Source organism: Cherax quadricarinatus, chromosome 8 (assembly GCF_038502225.1).
Source record: "Cherax quadricarinatus isolate ZL_2023a chromosome 8, ASM3850222v1, whole genome shotgun sequence".
In the NCBI taxonomy this organism is placed as follows: domain Eukaryota; kingdom Metazoa; phylum Arthropoda; class Malacostraca; order Decapoda; family Parastacidae; genus Cherax; species Cherax quadricarinatus.
Genome location: NC_091299.1, coordinates 13,480,059 through 13,499,092, shown reverse-complemented (window position 1 = coordinate 13,499,092; position 19,034 = coordinate 13,480,059). Strand labels below are relative to the sequence as shown.

General features: G+C 41.3%; 1 protein-coding gene across 1 annotated transcript in view; it reads right to left on the bottom strand.

The window, feature by feature from the left end:
• The window catches only part of mRpL16 (mitochondrial ribosomal protein L16), a 106,056-nt gene that overhangs the window by 32,628 nt on the left and 54,394 nt on the right, over positions 1 to 19,034 (bottom strand). Inside the window, exons 2-3 of the mRNA XM_070082898.1 lie at positions 18,760 to 18,819; positions 17,812 to 17,972 (exon numbers count right to left, since the gene is read on the bottom strand). Of these exons, the coding sequence (XP_069938999.1) occupies positions 17,812 to 17,972; positions 18,760 to 18,819 (221 nt within the window). The remainder of the gene's footprint in view (positions 1 to 17,811; positions 17,973 to 18,759; positions 18,820 to 19,034) is intronic.

Here is a 19,034-nt window from a genome sequence, read left to right as displayed (position 1 = left end):
TGTAAATGATAATGGGAGCCCTTTGATTGAACTTTGTATAGAAAGGGGTTTAGTTATAGGTAATACATATTTTAAGAAAAAGAGGATAAATAAGTATACACGATATGATGTAGGGCGAAATGACAGTAGTTTGTTGGATTATGTATTGGTAGATAAAAGACTGTTGAGTAGACTTCAGGATGTACATGTTTATAGAGGGGCCACAGATATATCAGATCACTTTCTAGTTGTAGCTACACTGAGAGTAAAAGGTAGATGGGATACAAGGAGAATAGAAGCATCAGGGAAGAGAGAGGTGAAGGTTTATAAACTAAAAGAGGAGGCAGTTAGGGTAAGATATAAACAGCTATTGGAGGATAGATGGGCTAATGAGAGCATAGGCAATGGGGTCGAAGAGGTATGGGGTAGGTTTAAAAATGTAGTGTTAGAGTGTTCAGCAGAAGTTTGTGGTTACAGGAAAGTGGGTGCAGGAGGGAAGAGGAGCGATTGGTGGAATGATGATGTAAAGAGAGTAGTAAGGGAGAAAAAGTTAGCATATGAGAAGTTTTTACAAAGTAGAAGTGATGCAAGGAGGGAAGAGTATATGGAGAAAAAGAGAGAAGTTAAGAGAGTGGTGAAGCAATGTAAAAAGAGAGCAAATGAGAGAGTGGGTGAGATGTTATCAACAAATTTTGTTGAAAATAAGAAAAAGTTTTGGAGTGAGATTAACAAGTTAAGAAAGCCTAGAGAACAAATGGATTTGTCAGTTAAAAATAGGAGAGGAGAGTTATTAAATGGAGAGTTAGAGGTATTGGGAAGATGGAAGGAATATTTTGAGGAATTGTTAAATGTTGATGAAGATAGGGAAGCTGTGATTTCGTGTATAGGGCAAGGAGGAATAACATCTTGTAGGAGTGAGGAAGAGCCAGTTGTGAGTGTGGGGGAAGTTCGTGAGGCAGTAGGCAAAATGAAAGGGGGTAAGGCAGCCGGGATTGATGGGATAAAGATAGAAATGTTAAAAGCAGGTGGGGATATAGTTTTGGAGTGGTTGGTGCAATTATTTAATAAATGTATGGAAGAGGGTAAGGTACCTAGGGATTGGCAGAGAGCATGCATAGTTCCTTTGTATAAAGGCAAAGGGGATAAAAGAGAGTGCAAAAATTATAGGGGGATAAGTCTGTTGAGTGTACCTGGTAAAGTGTATGGTAGAGTTATAATTGAAAGAATTAAGAGTAAGACGGAGAATAGGATAGCAGATGAACAAGGAGGCTTTAGGAAAGGTAGGGGGTGTGTGGACCAGGTGTTTACAGTGAAACATATAAGTGAACAGTATTTAGATAAGGCTAAAGAGGTCTTTGTGGCATTTATGGATTTGGAAAAGGCATATGACAGGGTGGATAGGGGGGCAATGTGGCAGATGTTGCAAGTGTATGGTGTAGGAGGTAGGTTACTGAAAGCAGTGAAGAGTTTTTACGAGGATAGTGAGGCTCAAGTTAGAGTATGTAGGAAAGAAGGAAATTTTTTCCCAGTAAAGGTAGGCCTTAGACAAGGATGTGTGATGTCACCGTGGTTGTTTAATATATTTATAGATGGGGTTGTAAGAGAAGTAAATGCGAGGGTCTTGGCAAGAGGCGTGGAGTTAAAAGACAAAGAATCACACACAAAGTGGGAGTTGTCACAGCTGCTCTTTGCTGATGACACTGTGCTCTTGGGAGATTCTGAAGAGAAGTTGCAGAGATTGGTGGATGAATTTGGTAGGGTGTGCAAAAGAAGAAAATTAAAGGTGAATACAGGAAAGAGTAAGGTTATGAGGATAACAAAAAGATTAGGTGATGAAAGATTGAATATCAGATTGGAGGGAGAGAGTATGGAGGAGGTGAATGTATTCAGATATTTGGGAGTGGACGTGTCAGCGGATGGGTCTATGAAAGATGAGGTGAATCATAGAATTGATGAGGGAAAAAGAGTGAGTGGTGCACTTAGGAGTCTGTGGAGACAAAGAACTTTGTCCTTGGAGGCAAAGAGGGGAATGTATGAGAGTATAGTTTTACCAACGCTCTTATATGGGTGTGAAGCGTGGGTGATGAATGTTGCAGCGAGGAGAAGGCTGGAGGCAGTGGAGATGTCATGTCTGAGGGCAATGTGTGGTGTGAATATAATGCAGAGAATTCGTAGTTTGGAAGTTAGGAGGAGGTGCGGGATTACCAAAACTGTTGTCCAGAGGGCTGAGGAAGGGTTGTTGAGGTGGTTCGGACATGTAGAGAGAATGGAGCGAAACAGAATGACTTCAAGAGTGTATCAGTCTGTAGTGGAAGGAAGGCGGGGTAGGGGTCGGCCTAGGAAGGGTTGGAGGGAGGGGGTAAAGGAGGTTTTGTGTGCGAGGGGCTTGGACTTCCAGCAGGCATGCGTGAGCGTGTTTGATAGGAGTGAATGGAGACAAATGGTTTTTAATACTTGACGTGCTGTTGGAGTGTGAGCAAAGTAACATTTATGAAGGGATTCAGGGAAACCGGCAGGCCGGACTTGAGTCCTGGAGATGGGAAGTACAGTGCCTGCACTCTGAAGGAGGGGTGTTAATGTTGCAGTTTAAAAACTGTAGTGTAAAGCACCCTTCTGGCAAGACAGTGATGGAGTGAATGATGGTGAAAGTTTTTCTTTTTCGGGCCACCCTGCCTTGGTGGGAATCGGCCGGTGTGATAATAAAAAAAAAATAAAAAAAAAAATTAACTATCCAAACATAGATCTACATTTTTACTGCTAGCGCTCCAAATGTAGATCTACGTTTTATTTTTCCTGCCTCTAAATCTGGCACAATTAGCCTGAGATGCCTGGTCAGCACAGAATAGGTCTTAACACTCGGTGCGTGCAGTATTAAAAAAATCTGGGACCACTTAGTACCTTGTGGGAGCACCAGTTCAAAGGAAAGCAAACAGTGCAGCAAACACCTGGGATTCACTGATGTCATGTAGTATTAACACTCCCATTTTAAGAGGAAAGTGACGCTGACCCTGAGGTGGACGTGGCCACAAGTGGTCGAGGAAATATCAAAAACCTTGATAATAGCCATGTGCAACATCTGTGCAACACCCTTCAATTTTGGTACTACTGGTAGTGTCATACTGCCAGAATGTCTTATAACCTATGCCCTAATTAAAGAGAAACAATTCTGGAACATGTAATACGTGTTTGGCAGGCTGGGTGGCTGCCTGACTGGCTGGCTGGTGGCTGGCTGATTGGCTGTCTCTATCTCCATCTGTCTGTCCATATCTATATCTGTCTCTGTCTATCTGTGTCTCACAGGTACACATAAATACAATTATACATAGTGTAAATTACCTGGGATAACCCAAAAAATCCAGACAAAGTGCTATACAGTACTGTGATTGTACGTATATAAAAATGCGTAGTAAGCAAATAATACGTATTTACACTTGCTCAGGAACTAGACGTGACGACGCAGTCATGTGTAATACCTGCTGGTTCATGAGTGGCTCTCTCTGAGACAGAGAGAGAGAGAAGCAAAGACAGAGATAAATAGAGCTAGACAGACAGACGGAAAGCTAGACGGACAGATAGAGAGCTAGACAGATAGACAGATAGCTAGACAGACAGACAGACATGTTTATGTATAACAGTGAAAACCAATAAAGCCAGGGCTGCAGACACTCATCAAATGTCACCACTCCATTGTCAGCAGTGGACTGACACTTGTCTTACATCATGCTTCAAGGAAACTTTTTATTATTATTATTATTATTATTATTATTATTATATACTTTTTTTTTATTATTATCACACTGGCCGATTCCCACCAAGGCAGGGTGGCCCGAAAAAGAAAAACTTTCACCATCATTCACTCCATCACTGTCTTGCCAGAAGGGTGCTTTACACTACAGTTTTTAAACTGCAACATTAACACCCCTCCTTCAGAGTGCAGGCACTGTACTTCCCATCTCCAGGACTCAAGTCCGGCCTGCCGGTTTCCCTGAACCCCTTCATAAATGTTACTTTGCTCACACTCCAACAGCAAGTATTAAAAATCATTCGTCTCCATTCACTCCTATCAAACACGCTCACGCATGCCTGCTGGAAGTCCAAGCCCCTCGCACACAAAACCTCCTTTACCCCCTCCCTCCAACCTTTCCTAGGCCGACCCCTACCCAGCCTTCCTTCCACTACAGACTGATACACTCTTTAAGTTATTCTGTTTCGCTCCATTCTCTCTACATGTCCGAACCACCTCAACAACCCTTCCTCAGCCCTCTGGACAACAGTTTTGGTAATCCCGCACCTCCTCCTAACTTCCACACTGCAAATTCTCTGCATTATATTCACACCACACATTGCCCTCAGACATGACATCTCCACTGCCTCCAGCCTTCTCCTCGCTGCAACATTCATCACCCATGCTTCACACCCATATAAGAGCGTTTGTAAAACTATACTCTCATACATTCCCCTCTTTGCCTCCAAGGACAAAGTTCTTTGTCTCCACAGACTCCTAAGTGCACCACTCACCCTTTTCCCCTCATCAATTCTATGATTCACCTCATCTTTCATAGACCCATCCGCTGACACGTCCACTCCCAAATATCTGAATACATTCACCTCCTCCATACTCTCTCCCTCCAATCTGATATCCAGTCTTTCATCACCTAATCTTTTTGTTATCCTCATAACCTTACTCTTTCCTGTATTCACTTTCAATTTTCTTCTTTTGCACACCCTACCAAATTCATCCACCAATCTCTGCAACTTCTCTTCAGAATCTCCCAAGAGCACAGTGTCATCAGCAAAGAGCAACTGTGACAACTCCCACTTTATGTGTGATTCTTTATCTTTTAACTCCACGCCTCTTGCCAAGACCCTCGCATTTACTTCTCTTACAACCCCATCTATAAATATATTAAACAACCACGGTGACATCACACATCCTTGTCTAAGGCCTACTTTTACTGGGAAATAATTTCCCTCTTTCCTACATACTCTAACTTGAGCCTCACTATCCTCGTAAAAACTCTTCACTGCTTTCAGTAACCTACCTCCTACACCATACACCTGCAACATCTGCCACATTGCCCCCCTATCCACCCTGTCATACGCCTTTTCCAAATCCATAAATGCCACAAAGACCTCTTTAGCCTTATCTAAATACTGTTCACTTATATGTTTCACTGTATACTTCCTCTATCCAAAACATTGCTGGGACCTATAAATACTTTGTATATATTCCTAGACAATAGTAAATGACCAAAGCAGGTGTAAATGTTCACCTGTCAGTGTGTTTGCAACAATTTGAGTACAACTTCAATAACTAACATTAGTGTCAGAACAAAGATTGGCTATCAAATCACAAGAAAGACTATAAATTGTAATTATCAGAACATAAAAATTATATAATATAAAAACGAGAAAAAAGGTATATTGGCAACACTTCTGCAAGCGACAGGACTCGATGTTGCCATCAGGTGAGCATCAAGTGCCAACTTCACAAGCTCATATCTTGGTAAATACTAATCCTAAAAATTTTTTTTATCCTATGTCACGGAGAAAAATGTGCTCTTTATTTCTAGAAAAAAAAAAACTTTTTTTTTTTCAAAATATTCAGAGCGCTGGGCAAGAGAATGTAGATCTACGTTTGAACAGTTAACGGGTTAACACATTGGCCACTTCGCACCAAAGCAGGGTGTCCCGAAGAAGAAAAACTTCACCATCATTCACTCCATCACTGTCTTGCCAAAGGCACGCTTACACTACATTTATAAAACTGCAACATTAACACCCCTCCTTCAGAGTGCAGGTACTGTACTTCCCATCTCCAGGACTCAAGTCCAGCCTGCAGGTTTCCCTGAATCCCTTCATAAATATTACCTTGCTCACACTCCAACAGCACATCAAGTCCTAAAAACCATTTGTCTCCATTCGCTCCTATCTAACATGCTCATGCATGCTTGCTGAAAGTCCAAGCCCCTCACACACAAAACCTCCTTTAGCCCCTCCCTCCAACCTTTCCTAGGCCGACCTCTACTCCGCCTTCTTTCCACTACAGAATTTTACACTCTCAAAGTCATTCTATTTCTTTCCATCCTCTCTACATGTCTGAACCACCTCAACAACCCCTCCTCAGCCCTCTGGATATTAGTTTTGGTAATCCCGCGCCTCCTCTAATCTCCAAATTACGGATTCTCTGCATTACATTCATACCACACGTTGCCCTCAGACATGATATCTCCACTGCCTCCAGCCTTCTCCTTGTTGAAACATTCACCACCCATGCTTCACACCCATATAAGAGTGTTGGTATAACTATACTCTCATACATTTCCCTCTTTGCTTCCATGGATAAAATTCTTTGTCTCCACAGACTCCTCAGTGCACCAGTCACCTTTTTCCCCTCATCAATCCTATGATTCACCTCATCTTTCATTGACCCATCTGTTGACACATCCACTCCCAAATATCTGAATACATTCACCTCCTCCATACTCTCTCTCCCTCAAATGTGATATCCAACCTTTCTTTTCCTAATTTTTTTTATCCTCACCACCTTACTCTTTCCAATATTCACTTTTAATTTCCTTCTTTTACATACCCTACCAAATTCATCCACCAACCTCTGCAACTTCTCTTCAGAATTTCCCAAAAGCACAATGTCACCAGCAAAGAGCAACTGTGACAACTCCCACTTTGTGTTAGATTTTTTTATCTTTTAACCCCACACCTCTTGCCAACACCCGAGCATTCACTTCTCTTACAAGTCCATCTATAAATATATGTATTGATCAACCATGGTGAAATCACACATCCCTGTCTAAAACCTACTTTTACTGGGAAATATTCTCCCTCTCTCCTAGATACTTTAACCTGAGCCTCACCATCCTCGTAAAAACTCTTCACTGCTTTCAGTAACCTACCTCCTATTCCATACATTTGCAACGCAGGAGACCTACTAGTGAAACAAATTATTTTGGTTGGTTTGAGACTGGAAATGACTTGAAATAGCCTTGAAAGTGGAGGAAATACAGGTACAGTATTTAATTTGTTTCACAGGTCAGTTTCAAAGGCTACGAGCTGTTAACCTTCTTCAGCTCATTTCAAAGCCCAGGCCTATCTAAGTTATACTACCAACCCCTGCGAGCGACCCACAACAGTCGACTAACACCCGGGTACTTACTTACTCTTATGTGAATAAGGGCAGTAGGTGTAAGGAAACATGCCTAATGTTACCACCCATGGCAAGTACAGTAGGGCCCCACTTATATGGCAGGTTAGGTTCCAGGCTACCGCCGTAAAGTGGAACACTCTTTTTTTCCCCTTATAAATGCATACAAATACTAGATAATAAGTTTACACTAACATATATTAAGTTAGCAATAGAACTAGGCATCAAAAAACAATAAAAAAGTACAATACACACATAGTGCACTCATTACTTACCTTAAAATATTTATAGTCTAAATCTAGGGTGAGACAAGTACTGTAGTATTTATTGTAAGAAATCAAATGTGGTATGTATGGTAGTCAGCCGGGCTACCATACCAGGCCACCCCACCTACACGTAATATTCTATTACATTTAACCCTTTGAGGGTTTTGGTCGTACTAGTACGTCTTACGCGTAGGGGTTTTTGTCGTACTAGTACGCATAAATTCTAGCGGCCTCAAATCTCACAGGAAAAGGCTGATAAGCCTAGATGTGAGAGAATGGGTCTGAAATAAGTCACTCTGACTTTTTTGGGTTATCCTAGGTTCTCTACACATATGCTGTTATATATGATAATCTATGTGACTGTATTTGTGTGTACCTGAATAAACTTACTTATATATATATATATATACAAAAGGAATAATTTTTTACAGTTACCCCCAGTAACACATTTTCTCTTATGTTAGATTAGAGAAAATGTTATTCTTGCCGTCACTTGTACAAGTTACCTGGCTACAACATCTCGTATTTATGTTTACTTATTCTATTGTGGGGTGTATTTATCATCTTTATATGTTATGCATCGTGTTTATTATATAATTTTGAAAAAAATATCATGGATGGATTAATGAAAATGTATATACAGTGGACCCCCGGTTAACGATATTTTTTCACTCCATAAGTATGTTCAGGTGCCAGTACTGACCGAATTTATTCCCATAAGGAATATTGTGAAGTAGATTATTCCTTTCAGTCCCCCAAACATACACGTACAAACGCACTTACATAAATACACTTACATAATTGGTCGCATTTGGAGGTAATCGTTATGCGGGGGTCCACTGTATTAACGTAATATACGACATTTAATGAGACTCGGTGATTATTATTATTATTATTATTATTATTACCATGCAGGCATGCATGAGCGTGTTTGATAGGAGTGAATGGAGACAAATGGTTTTTAATACTTGACGTGCTGTTGGAGTGTGAGCAAAGTAACATTTATGAAGGGGTTCAGGGAAACCGGCAGGCCGGACTTGAGTCCTGGAGATGGGAAGTACAGTGCATGCACTCTGAAGGAGGGGTGTTAATGTTGCAGTTTAAAAACTGTAGTGTAAAGCACCCTTCTGGCAAGACAGTGATGGAGTGAATGATGGTGAAAGTTTTTCTTTTTCGGGCCACCCTGCCTTGGTGGGAATCGGCCAGTGTGATAATAAAAAAAAAAATATTATTACCATTTCTAATATGTCGTCACTTGTGCAAGTCGTTTGCTACCACATCTCATATTTGTTTATTTATTCTACTGTGGGGTGTATTTATCATTTAGAGCTAAAGAAGGAGTAGCAATAATGTTGAAGGATAAGCTATGGCAGGAAAAGAGGGACTACAAATGTATAAATTCAAGGATTATGTGGAGTAAAATAAAGATTGGATGTGAAAAGTGAGTTATAGTAAGTGTGTATGCACCTGGAGAAGAGAGAAGTGTAGAGGAGAGAGAGAGATTCTGGGAAATGTTGAGTGAATGCATGGGGAGTTTTGAATCAAGTGTGAGAGTAATGGTGGTTGGGGATTTCAATGCTGAAGTGGGTAAAAATGTTATGGAGGGAGTAGTAGGTAAATTTGGGGTGCCAGGGGTAAATGTAAATAGGGAGCCTTTAATTGAGCTATGTGTAGAAAGAAATTTGGTAATAAGTAATACATATTTTATGAAAAAGAGGATAAATAAATATACAAGGTATGATATAGCACGTAATGAAAGTAGTTTGTTAGATTATGTATTGGTGGATAAAAGGTTGATGGGTAGGCTCCAGGATGTACATGTTTATAGAGGGGCAACTGATATTTTTATTATTTTATTATCACACTGGCCGATTCCCACCAAGGCAGGGTGGCCCGAAAAAGAAAAACTTTCACCATCATTCACTCCATCACTGTCTTGCCAGAAGGGTGCTTTACACTACAGTTTTTAAACTGCAACATTAACACCCCTCCTTCAGAGTGCAGGCACTGTACTTCCCATCTCCAGGACTCAAGTCCGGCCTGCCGGTTTCCCTGAATCCCTTCTTAAATGTTACTTTGCTCACACTCCAACAGCACGTCAAGTATTAAAAACCATTTGTCTCCATTCACTCCTATCAAACACGCTCATGCATGCCTGCTGGAAGTCCAAGCCCCTCGCACACAAAACCTCCTTTACCCCCTCCCTCCAACCTTTCCTAGGCCGACCCCTACCCCGCCTTCCTTCCACTACAGACTGATACACTCTTGAAGTCATTCTGTTTCGCTCCATTCTCTCTACATGTCCGAACCACCTCAACAACCCTTCCTCAGCCCTCTGGACAACAGTTTTGGTAATCCCGCACCTCCTCCTAACTTCCAAACTGATATATCGGATCATTATTTAGTTGTAGCTACAGTTAGAGTAAGAGGTAGATGGGAAAAGAGGAAGGTGGCAACAACAAGTAAGAGGGAGGTGAAAGTGTATAAACTAAGGGAGGAGGAAGTTCGGGTGAGATATAAGCGACTATTGGCAGAAAGGTGGGCTAGTGCAAAGATGAGTAGTGGGGGGGTTGAAGAGGGTTGGAATAGTTTTAAAAATGCAGTATTAGAATGTGGGGCAGAAGTTTGTGGTTATAGGAGGGTGGGGGCAGGAGGAAAGAGGAGTGACTGGTGGAATGATGAAGTAAAGGGTGTGATAAAAGAGAAAAAGGTAGCTTATGAGAGGTTTTTACACAGCAGAAGTGCTATAAGAAGAGCAGAGTATATGGAGAGTAAAAGAAAGGTGAAGAGAGTGGTGAGAGAGTGCAAAAGGAGAGCAGATGATAGAGTGGGAGAGGCACTGTCAAGAAATTTTAATGAAAATAAGAAAAAATTTTGGAATAAGTTAAACAAGTTAAGAAAGCCTAGGGAAAGTATGGATTTGTCCATTAAAAACAGAGTAGGGGAATTAGTAGATGGGGAAAGGGAGGTATTAGGTAGATGGCAAGAATATTTTGAGGAACTTTTAAATGTTGAGGAGGAAAGGGAGGCGGTAATTTCATGCACTGGCCAGGGAGGTATACCATCTTTTAGGAGTGAAGAAGAGCAGAATGTAAGTGTGGTGGAGGTACGTGAGGCATTATGTAGAATGAAAGGGGGTAAAGCAGCTGGAACTGATGGGATCATGACAGAAATGTTAAAAGCAGGGGGGGATATAGTGTTGGAGTGGTTGGTACTTTTGTTTAATAAATGTATGAAAGAGGGGAAGGTACCTAGGGATTGGCGGAGAGCATGTATAGTCCCTTTATATAAAGGGAAAGGGGACAAAAGAGATTGTAAAAATTATAGAGGAATAAGTTTACTGAGTATACCAGGAAAAGTATACGGTAGGGTTATAATTGAAAGAATTAGAGGTAAGACAGAATGTAGGATTGCGGATGAGCAGGGAGGCTTCAGAGTGGGTAGGGGATGTGTAGATCAAGTGTTTACATTGAAGCATATATGTGAACAGTATTTAGATAAAGGTAGGGAAGTTTTTATTGCATTTATGGATTTAGAAAAGGCATATGATAGAGTGGATAGAGGAGCAATGTGGCAGATGTTGCAAGTACAGTGGACCCCCGGTTAACGATATTTTTTCACTCCAGAAGTATGTTCAGGTGCCAGTACTGACCGAATTTGTTCCCATAAGGAATATTGTGAAGTAGATTAGTCCATTTCAGACCCCCAAACATACACGTACAAACGCACTTACATAATTAGTCGCATTCAGAGGTAATCGTTATGCGGGGGTCCACTGTATATGGAATAGGTGGTAAGTTACTAAATGCTGTAAAGAGTTTTTATGAGGATAGTGAGGCTCAGGTTAGGGTGTGTAGAAGAGAGGGAAAATACTTCCCGGTAAAAGTAGGTCTTAGACAGGGATGTGTAATGTCACCATGGTTGTTTAATATATTTATAGATGGGGTTGTAAAAGAAGTAAATGCTAGGGTGTTCGGGAGAGGGGTGGGCTTAAATTATGGGGAATCAAATTCAAAATGGGAATTGACACAGTTACTTTTTGCTGATGATACTGTGCTTATGGGAGATTCTAAAGAAAAATTGCAAAGGTCAGTGGATGAGTTTGAGAATGTGTGTAAAGGTAGAAAGTTGAAAGTGAACATAGAAAAGAGTAAGGTGATGAGGGTATCAAATGATTTAGATAAAGAAAAATTGGATATCAAATTGGGGAGGAGGAGTATGGAAGAAGTGAATGTTTTCAGATACTTGGGAGCTGACGTGTCGGCGGATGGATTTATGAAGGATGAGGTTAATCATAGAATTGATGAGGGAAAAAAGGTGAGTGGTGCGTTGAGGTATATGTGGAGTCAAAAAACGTTATCTATGGAGGCAAAGAAGGGAATGTATGAAAGTATAGTAGTACCAACACTCTTATATGGATGTGAAGCTTGGGTGGTAAATGCAGCAGCAAGGAGATGGTTGGAGGCAGTGGAGATGTCCTGTCTAAGGGCAATGTGTGGTGTAAATATTATGCAGAAAATTCGGAGTGTGGAAATTAGGAGAAGGTGTGGAGTTAATAAAAGCATTAGTCAGAGGGCAGAAGAGGGGTTGTTGAGGTGGTGTGGTCATTTAGAGAGAATGGATCAAAGTAGAATGACATGGAAAGCATATAAATCTATAGGGGAAGGAAGGAGGGGTAGGGGTCGTCCTCGAAAGGGTTGGAAAGAGGGGGTAAAGGAGGTTTTGTGGGCGAGGGGCTTGGACTTCCAGCAAGCGTGCATGAGCGTGTTAGATAGGAGTGAATGGAGACGAATGATACTTGGGACCTGACGATCTGTTGGAGTGTGAGCAGGGTAATATTTAGTGAAGGGATTCAGGGAAACCGGTTATTTTCATATAGTCGGACTTGAGTCCTGGAAATGGGAAGTACAATGCCTGCACTTTAAAGGAGGGGTTTGGGATATTGGCAGTTTGGAGGGATATGTTGTGTATCTTTATATGTATATGCTTCCAAACTGTTGTATTCTGAGCACCTCTGCAAAAACAGTGATAATGTGTGAGTGTGGTGAAAGTGTTGAATGATGATGAAAGTATTTTCTTTTTGGGGATTTTCGTTCTTTTTTGGGTCACCCTGCCTCGGTGGGAGACGGCCGACTTGTTGAAAAAAAAAAAAAAATGCTACGCTGCCACCACTGTTATTGCTGTTCTTACTGCTGAACAGCGGTTTAGTGCCGATGAAGGTAGCATAGGTAGCAATGATACGGCCGTGGACTAGTTTGGCTTTAATTGGGTAGGAGTGAGTACACAACGGGCAGTGTGAGGGAGTGACCGCAAGCCAGTCCGTGGAGGGGGAGCACTTGTGTACGTCAAGTCGGTCGGCCTCGGAGTGAGAGAGGGTGGGCTGTGCTTCCCACTGACCTAGGTAGGCCTACAGAGGGCAGCACTGAATGCCGCGAAATATGAACTAGTCAGAGCAGACGGCTAGGCTGTGTGCTCTGACAGTACAGGCTGTCTACAGTGTTTATTATATAATTCTGAAAAAATATCATAGATGGATTAATGAAAATGTGTATATTAATGTAATATACAACACTTAAATGAGATTCGGTGATTATTATCATTACTAATATGACGTCTCGAGACAAGGCACTGATTTTAATGTGTACCAGCACAGCACAGTATGTAAGTTTATTTAGGTACAGGTATACATAAGTATAATTATCAGAGTAGATATAAAATATGAAATAACTTTTAAAAACACTTGAAATTTTGTTGTTTCCAGACAAAATGGAGAGACTTAGTGCTTACGGATCTCACGGAGAATGTAAACAAACCGGGTTGGGTGCAGTGACCGTATTAGAAAGTCAAGTGGGGGGAGCTGTATAGCAAGTTTCGGTCATAATTTGAAATGACCGTATTAGCGGAATGCCGTAAAGCAAAATGCCGTAAAGTGGGGCCCTACTGTATATAACTATGGACCCTTAGTATGCAAGCCAGTCTTTGGTACAGTACAGTAATGTACATACAGTGGACCCCCGCATAACGATATTAATCCGTTCCTGAGAGCTCATTGTTATGTGAAATTATCGTCATGCGAATGAATTTTCCCCATAAGAAATAATGGAAATCAAATTAATCCGTGCAAGACACCCAAAAGTATGAAAAAAAAATTTTTACCACATGAAATATACATTTTCCTACACACAAAGAGAAGGATACATGCACAATAGTAGAGTAGTACATGCACAATATATATTGTGCATGTACTACTCTACTAAATGAAGAATAAATGACACTTACCTTTATTGAAGATGCAGCAATGACTGATGAGACACTGTGTCCTGGGAGTGCCTTTTAATCCTGAGTACTGTAGGTCTTGTTTGGCATTTTCTTCCAGAACATGCCTTATCACACTGTGTATGCCACTACGATTCTTAAATCTCTCAAACCAACCTTTGCTGGCTTTAAATTCACCAATATGAGCACTAGTTCCAGGCATTTTTCCCTGTTCACCTGGGTGTTAGTCGACTGGTGTGGGTTGCATCCTGGGAGACAAGATTAAGGACCCCAATGGAAATAAGTTAGACAGCCTTCGATGACACTGACTTTTTTGGGTTATCCTGGGTGGCTAACCCTCTGGGGTTAATTGTTTCTTGGTATTCTCAATAAGCCACACCAACAACGGTGCTACAGCAGCAGCAGCAGCAGCAGCTGACAGTGCTACAGCAGCAGCTGACAGTGCTACAGCAGCAGCTGACAGTGCTACAGCAGCAGCAGACGGTGCTACAGCAGCAGCAGACGGTACTACAGCAGCAGCAGCAGCTGACGGTGGTACAGCAGCAGCAGCAGCTGACAGGTAACTAACAGTGCTACAGCAGCAGTAGACGGTACTACAGCAGCAGCAGCAGCTGATGGTGGTACAGCAGCAGCAGCAGCAGCTGACGGTGGTACAGCAGCAGCAGCAGCTGACAATGCTACAGCAGCAGCAGCAGCTGACAGTGCTACAGCAGCAGCTAACAGTGCTACAGCAGCAGCAGACAGTGCTACAGCAGCAGCAGACGGTACTGCAGCAGCAGCAGCTGACGGTGGTACAGCAGCAGAAGCAGCTGATGGTGCTACAGCAGCAGCAGCAGCTGACAGTGCTACAGCAGCAGCTGACAGTGCTACAGCAGCAGCAGACGGTGCTACAGCAGCAGCAGACAGTACTACAGCAGCAGCAGCAGCTGACAGTGCTACAGCAGCAGCTAACAGTGCTACAGCAGCAGCAGACAGTGCTACAGCAGCAGCAGACGGTACTACAGCAGCAGCAGCAGCAGACGGTACTATAGCAGCTGACAGTGCTACAGCAGCAGCAGCATCAGCAGTTGACCATGGTACCACAGTATTTCGATAATATTTCTCGCCCTTTTTACCACAGGGTTGGCACTAGAAGCTTTCTTGGGGCCCATGGTCACTTATTTTGCAGATAAAATCACCAAAAACACTGTAATAATATGAAATGTTCCGATTGTATGCTTGGATGTTACCGCGGAGGCTGGCTGGTAAACAATGCTACCGGCGGAACATGTGAGGCTGGCTCAGGCCACACATTAGACGCGTCTCGGACGAATAGCATTGAGCAGGTTCTTTAGCGGTATGCGAGGCAAAATCTTAGCGATAAAATGTATCGGCATGCGGATTTAACGTTATGTGATGCCAACGGTATGCGGGGGTCCACTGTAGTCATCTGGTGTAGCTCTGGTTAGTTATTTATTTTGTGCAATCTGGCTAAGAAATGTGGATTTTTAACTCTTTGACTGTCGCAGGCCCCTTTCTGAAACTGTCATTCTATGTCGATAAATTAAAAAAAAAAAAAAAAAATTCTTATGAAATGATAGAGAATCTTTTCCCGATGGTAATGACACCAAAAGTATGAAATTTGGTCAAAAACTCACGGAATTACGCTCCTGCGAAGTTAGTGGTCTCAGCGACATATACGTATCAGCGATTTTGCTGACTTTGAGCCGTTTTTGGCCAATTCCATTGTTCCAGTCAACCAAACTCATAGCTATTTCTTTAGAACTCCATTTTATCTATCTGTTGAGTACAAGAAACTGCCCATTTACAGATTTTAACTACCTAATAAAGTGGTGTCAGAAATTGGCAATTTGGCCAATTTCACACAAATTAAAAAAGATGCCAATTTCAAAATAGGGTCCCGAATAAACAATGTAGAAATTCTTGGCACTAAAATAACATTTCCTCTGTTCATTAGTCACATCTCTAGGCCCCTCTTATATTACTATTGCTTTCTATTTTGATTTTTTATTCATACAAAAAAATACAAAATTTACTGGCATGCAGACTACTGCATTATTGTAAAAATGGTATAAATAATATAAGAGCACTAGTGAAAGAATATCAGACTCCCCAGTTGACATGTATTGGACTTGTGGTGTGATTTGCTTACTCCTGAACATTGGTAAAACTCAAACATTTCCGCTACTTTGAGCTCAATTTCAAGGTCGTTTTCATCGTGAAAGTAATCAAAATCATCTCTATTTCTGTAATATGTTTTCCATTTTATCACTTGAGACCATGAAAACGAGAATACAACGATAATTACTATATGAAAATACACATCAAATTCGGCGTTTTAATCCAAAAAAACGGTCAGTTTTTTTTTTCTCATTACGCACTGCGTGCTGCAGGATTTTTTTATGTGGTGCACACTGACCACACAGACCCATTCTCTCACATGTGGGCCTACCAGCTTTCTCCCGCTTGATTTGAAGCCGCTAGAATTTGCGCGTATTAATACGTCAGAAACAGTGGCGCGTAAGATGTATATATACGGCGTAAACAGTAAAAGGGTTAAATCATGTGTAGGAAAGAGGTTCAGGTATTTTTCCAGTTTTTTATTAATTACAATGGTGTGTTAAATTAAATTACTGAAAGTGACATTATTCAAACTGCATCCTGTATCCAGCCAAAGCTCTGCTCCATATAGTCAAGATAATTAAGCATCCAGTGATTTCAGTTGTGACTGAACCATCTCATAAGTGATACATAACGTGTCACCTGTTTCAAAGCAGTTAAGGATGCTTAGGATGTATCTATTTGCTTCTACTCATCAGGAGACTTTAGAAGCAACCCCATGCTCATTTACCCATCATAAATGTTACCTTGTTCACATTCTAACAGCACATCAAGTAATATAAACCACTTGCCTCCACTCTTGTGTAACACACTTGCACACAATGAAAGCAAAAGACTCGGCAGACGATGCAACATCCCCCCAATGAAAAGCAGGGGTGTCACTAGCACATTAAGAGACAATACAATAAGTGTCAGGGGCCCGAGACTGTTCAACTGCCTCCCAGCATACATAAGAGGGATTACCAATAGACCCCTGGCTGTCTTCAAGCAGGCACTGGACAAACACCTAAAGTCGGTACCTGACCAGCTGGGCTGTGGCTCGTACGTTGGATTGTGTGCAGCCAGCAGTAACAGCCTGGTTGATCAAGCTCTGATCCACCAGGAGGCCTGGTCACAGACCGGGCCGCAGGGGCATTGACCCCCGGAACTCTCTCCAGGTAAACTCCTATTGGATGCCTAAGCCCTTTGCACACAAAACCGCCTTTACCCTCTCCCTCCAACCTTTTCTAGTATGACCCCTACCCTTCCACCCTCCGCTACAGATGTATACGTCCTCCAAGTCATTCTATTTTGCTCCATTCTCTCTAATGGATATGACAACATACTGAACATTCAGTGGCATTATGATATTAAATGGTATATAACTTTAGTCACTAATTATACTGTACTATACAGAACTAAGTACAGCCTCTCCTCACTTAACAATGCACTTGTTTACCGACGACTCGGACTTATGGCGGGCTCTCTGACCAGTAGCATACCTAAATGTATATTAGAGCTGATTTCCTCTATTCTGTTTATTACAATATAGAGTACACTACTATACAGTGGTACCCTGAGTTTCGTACAGCTCCCAACTCAAACAATTATGTAAGTTTATATTGTAAGTGCTTTTGTAAGTGTATTTTTGGGGTCTGAAATGGACTAATCTAATTTACATTATTCCTTATGGAAACAAATTGGTTTGGTACCAGCACTCAAACAGCCTTCTGGGATGAATTATGGCCGAAACTTGGGGTACCACTGTTTAATTAAAAATATACTAAAAATGTTATAAATGATGCAAAGATGACATTAAAACAATATCAAAGATGGTTGACACAAACTCACTACCATTACAGTATGCTTCTCACTTAGCGCCGAATTTGTTTACCGACATGGTCTTAGGAACGGAACTCCGTTGTTAAGTGAGGAAAGGCTGTATCTATTGAGGTTAGTGTTAAACGTACAGATTACAAGCACTGCATCTGCATGGAATTATGTTACCAATCATAATATTTAACATACAATAATGCCATACTGCTGAAGAAGTAAGTCTCTATGGATTTCTTCTTCACCACGAATCAGATCCAACCTCTTCATCATCTTAGGAGGCCGGATAGAACCTGGATACTGGGGAACTTTGTTCAGAAAACGTAGCTTCTGTCGCTCTTTTGGAATTTCTATATCTGTGGGTTGGAGTTAATTGCAATAAATATTAAAGGAAATTAAAAAAATGTGCATATATGTATGCTGAATAACAACATGATAATAATAATAATCATAATAGTGGGAAGGTGGGGTATGGGTCATCCTGGGAAATGTTGGAGGGAGGGGGTAAAGGAGGTTTTGTGTGTATGGGGCTTAGATATCCAGCAAGCGTATGTGAGCACATTAGATAGGAGTACAGGCAAATGATTTTTATGACTATGTTATGTCTGAGTGTGAGCAAGGTAACATTTATGAAAGGATTCAGGGAAACTGGTAAGCTGGACTTGAGTCCTGGAGGCGGTAGTACAGTGCCTAAACTCTGAAGGAGGGGTGGGGATATCTGCAGTTTTGAAATGTATCAGCATCCCTATGGCAAGACAGTGGAGTGAGTGAGTGCTGGTGAAAATGTTTCTTCTTATTTAGGGTCACCTTACTTGGTGGGAGACGGCTGGTTTGTAAAAAAAAAAAAAAATAATAATTGTGCGCATGCATGTGTGTACAATACGTATGTACAGAATGTATATACAGAATGTACCATGTATGTACAGAATGTACCATGTATGTACATGGCCAGAAGTACTATCCTTGTCCTACAAGCTAGGTATGGAAGACATATTGATACAGTCAGTAAAATTTCTTTTGAAGAATGTATCTTAGCACTTGAAGATTCTATTAAAATATTTAGTGTACTGCAGAGAATCTCTTATCACAACAGGTAAGTCATTACAGAAAAGGAAATAGAGTACAAGCAAGGGCTTTTCTTACCATCATAAGTAGGAGGAACTGGAAAATTCTTGTAACCAGCTATCTGCACAACTGAAGTTGCTGAAAGTAAAGATATTTCCTTCATTATGAAGGTCTGTTTACCACAACATATTGCATGATAATTTTACAAACTGTGAACTATAACTTGGTCAAATATTGTACTTCTTGCACAGCCCATCAAAGAGTTTAACTACTTCTTCTTCTCCTCTTAAGTACCAGTATGTATTTGCAGACAAAAGACCTGTTACATGCTCAAGTCTCTGAACTTTGAACAG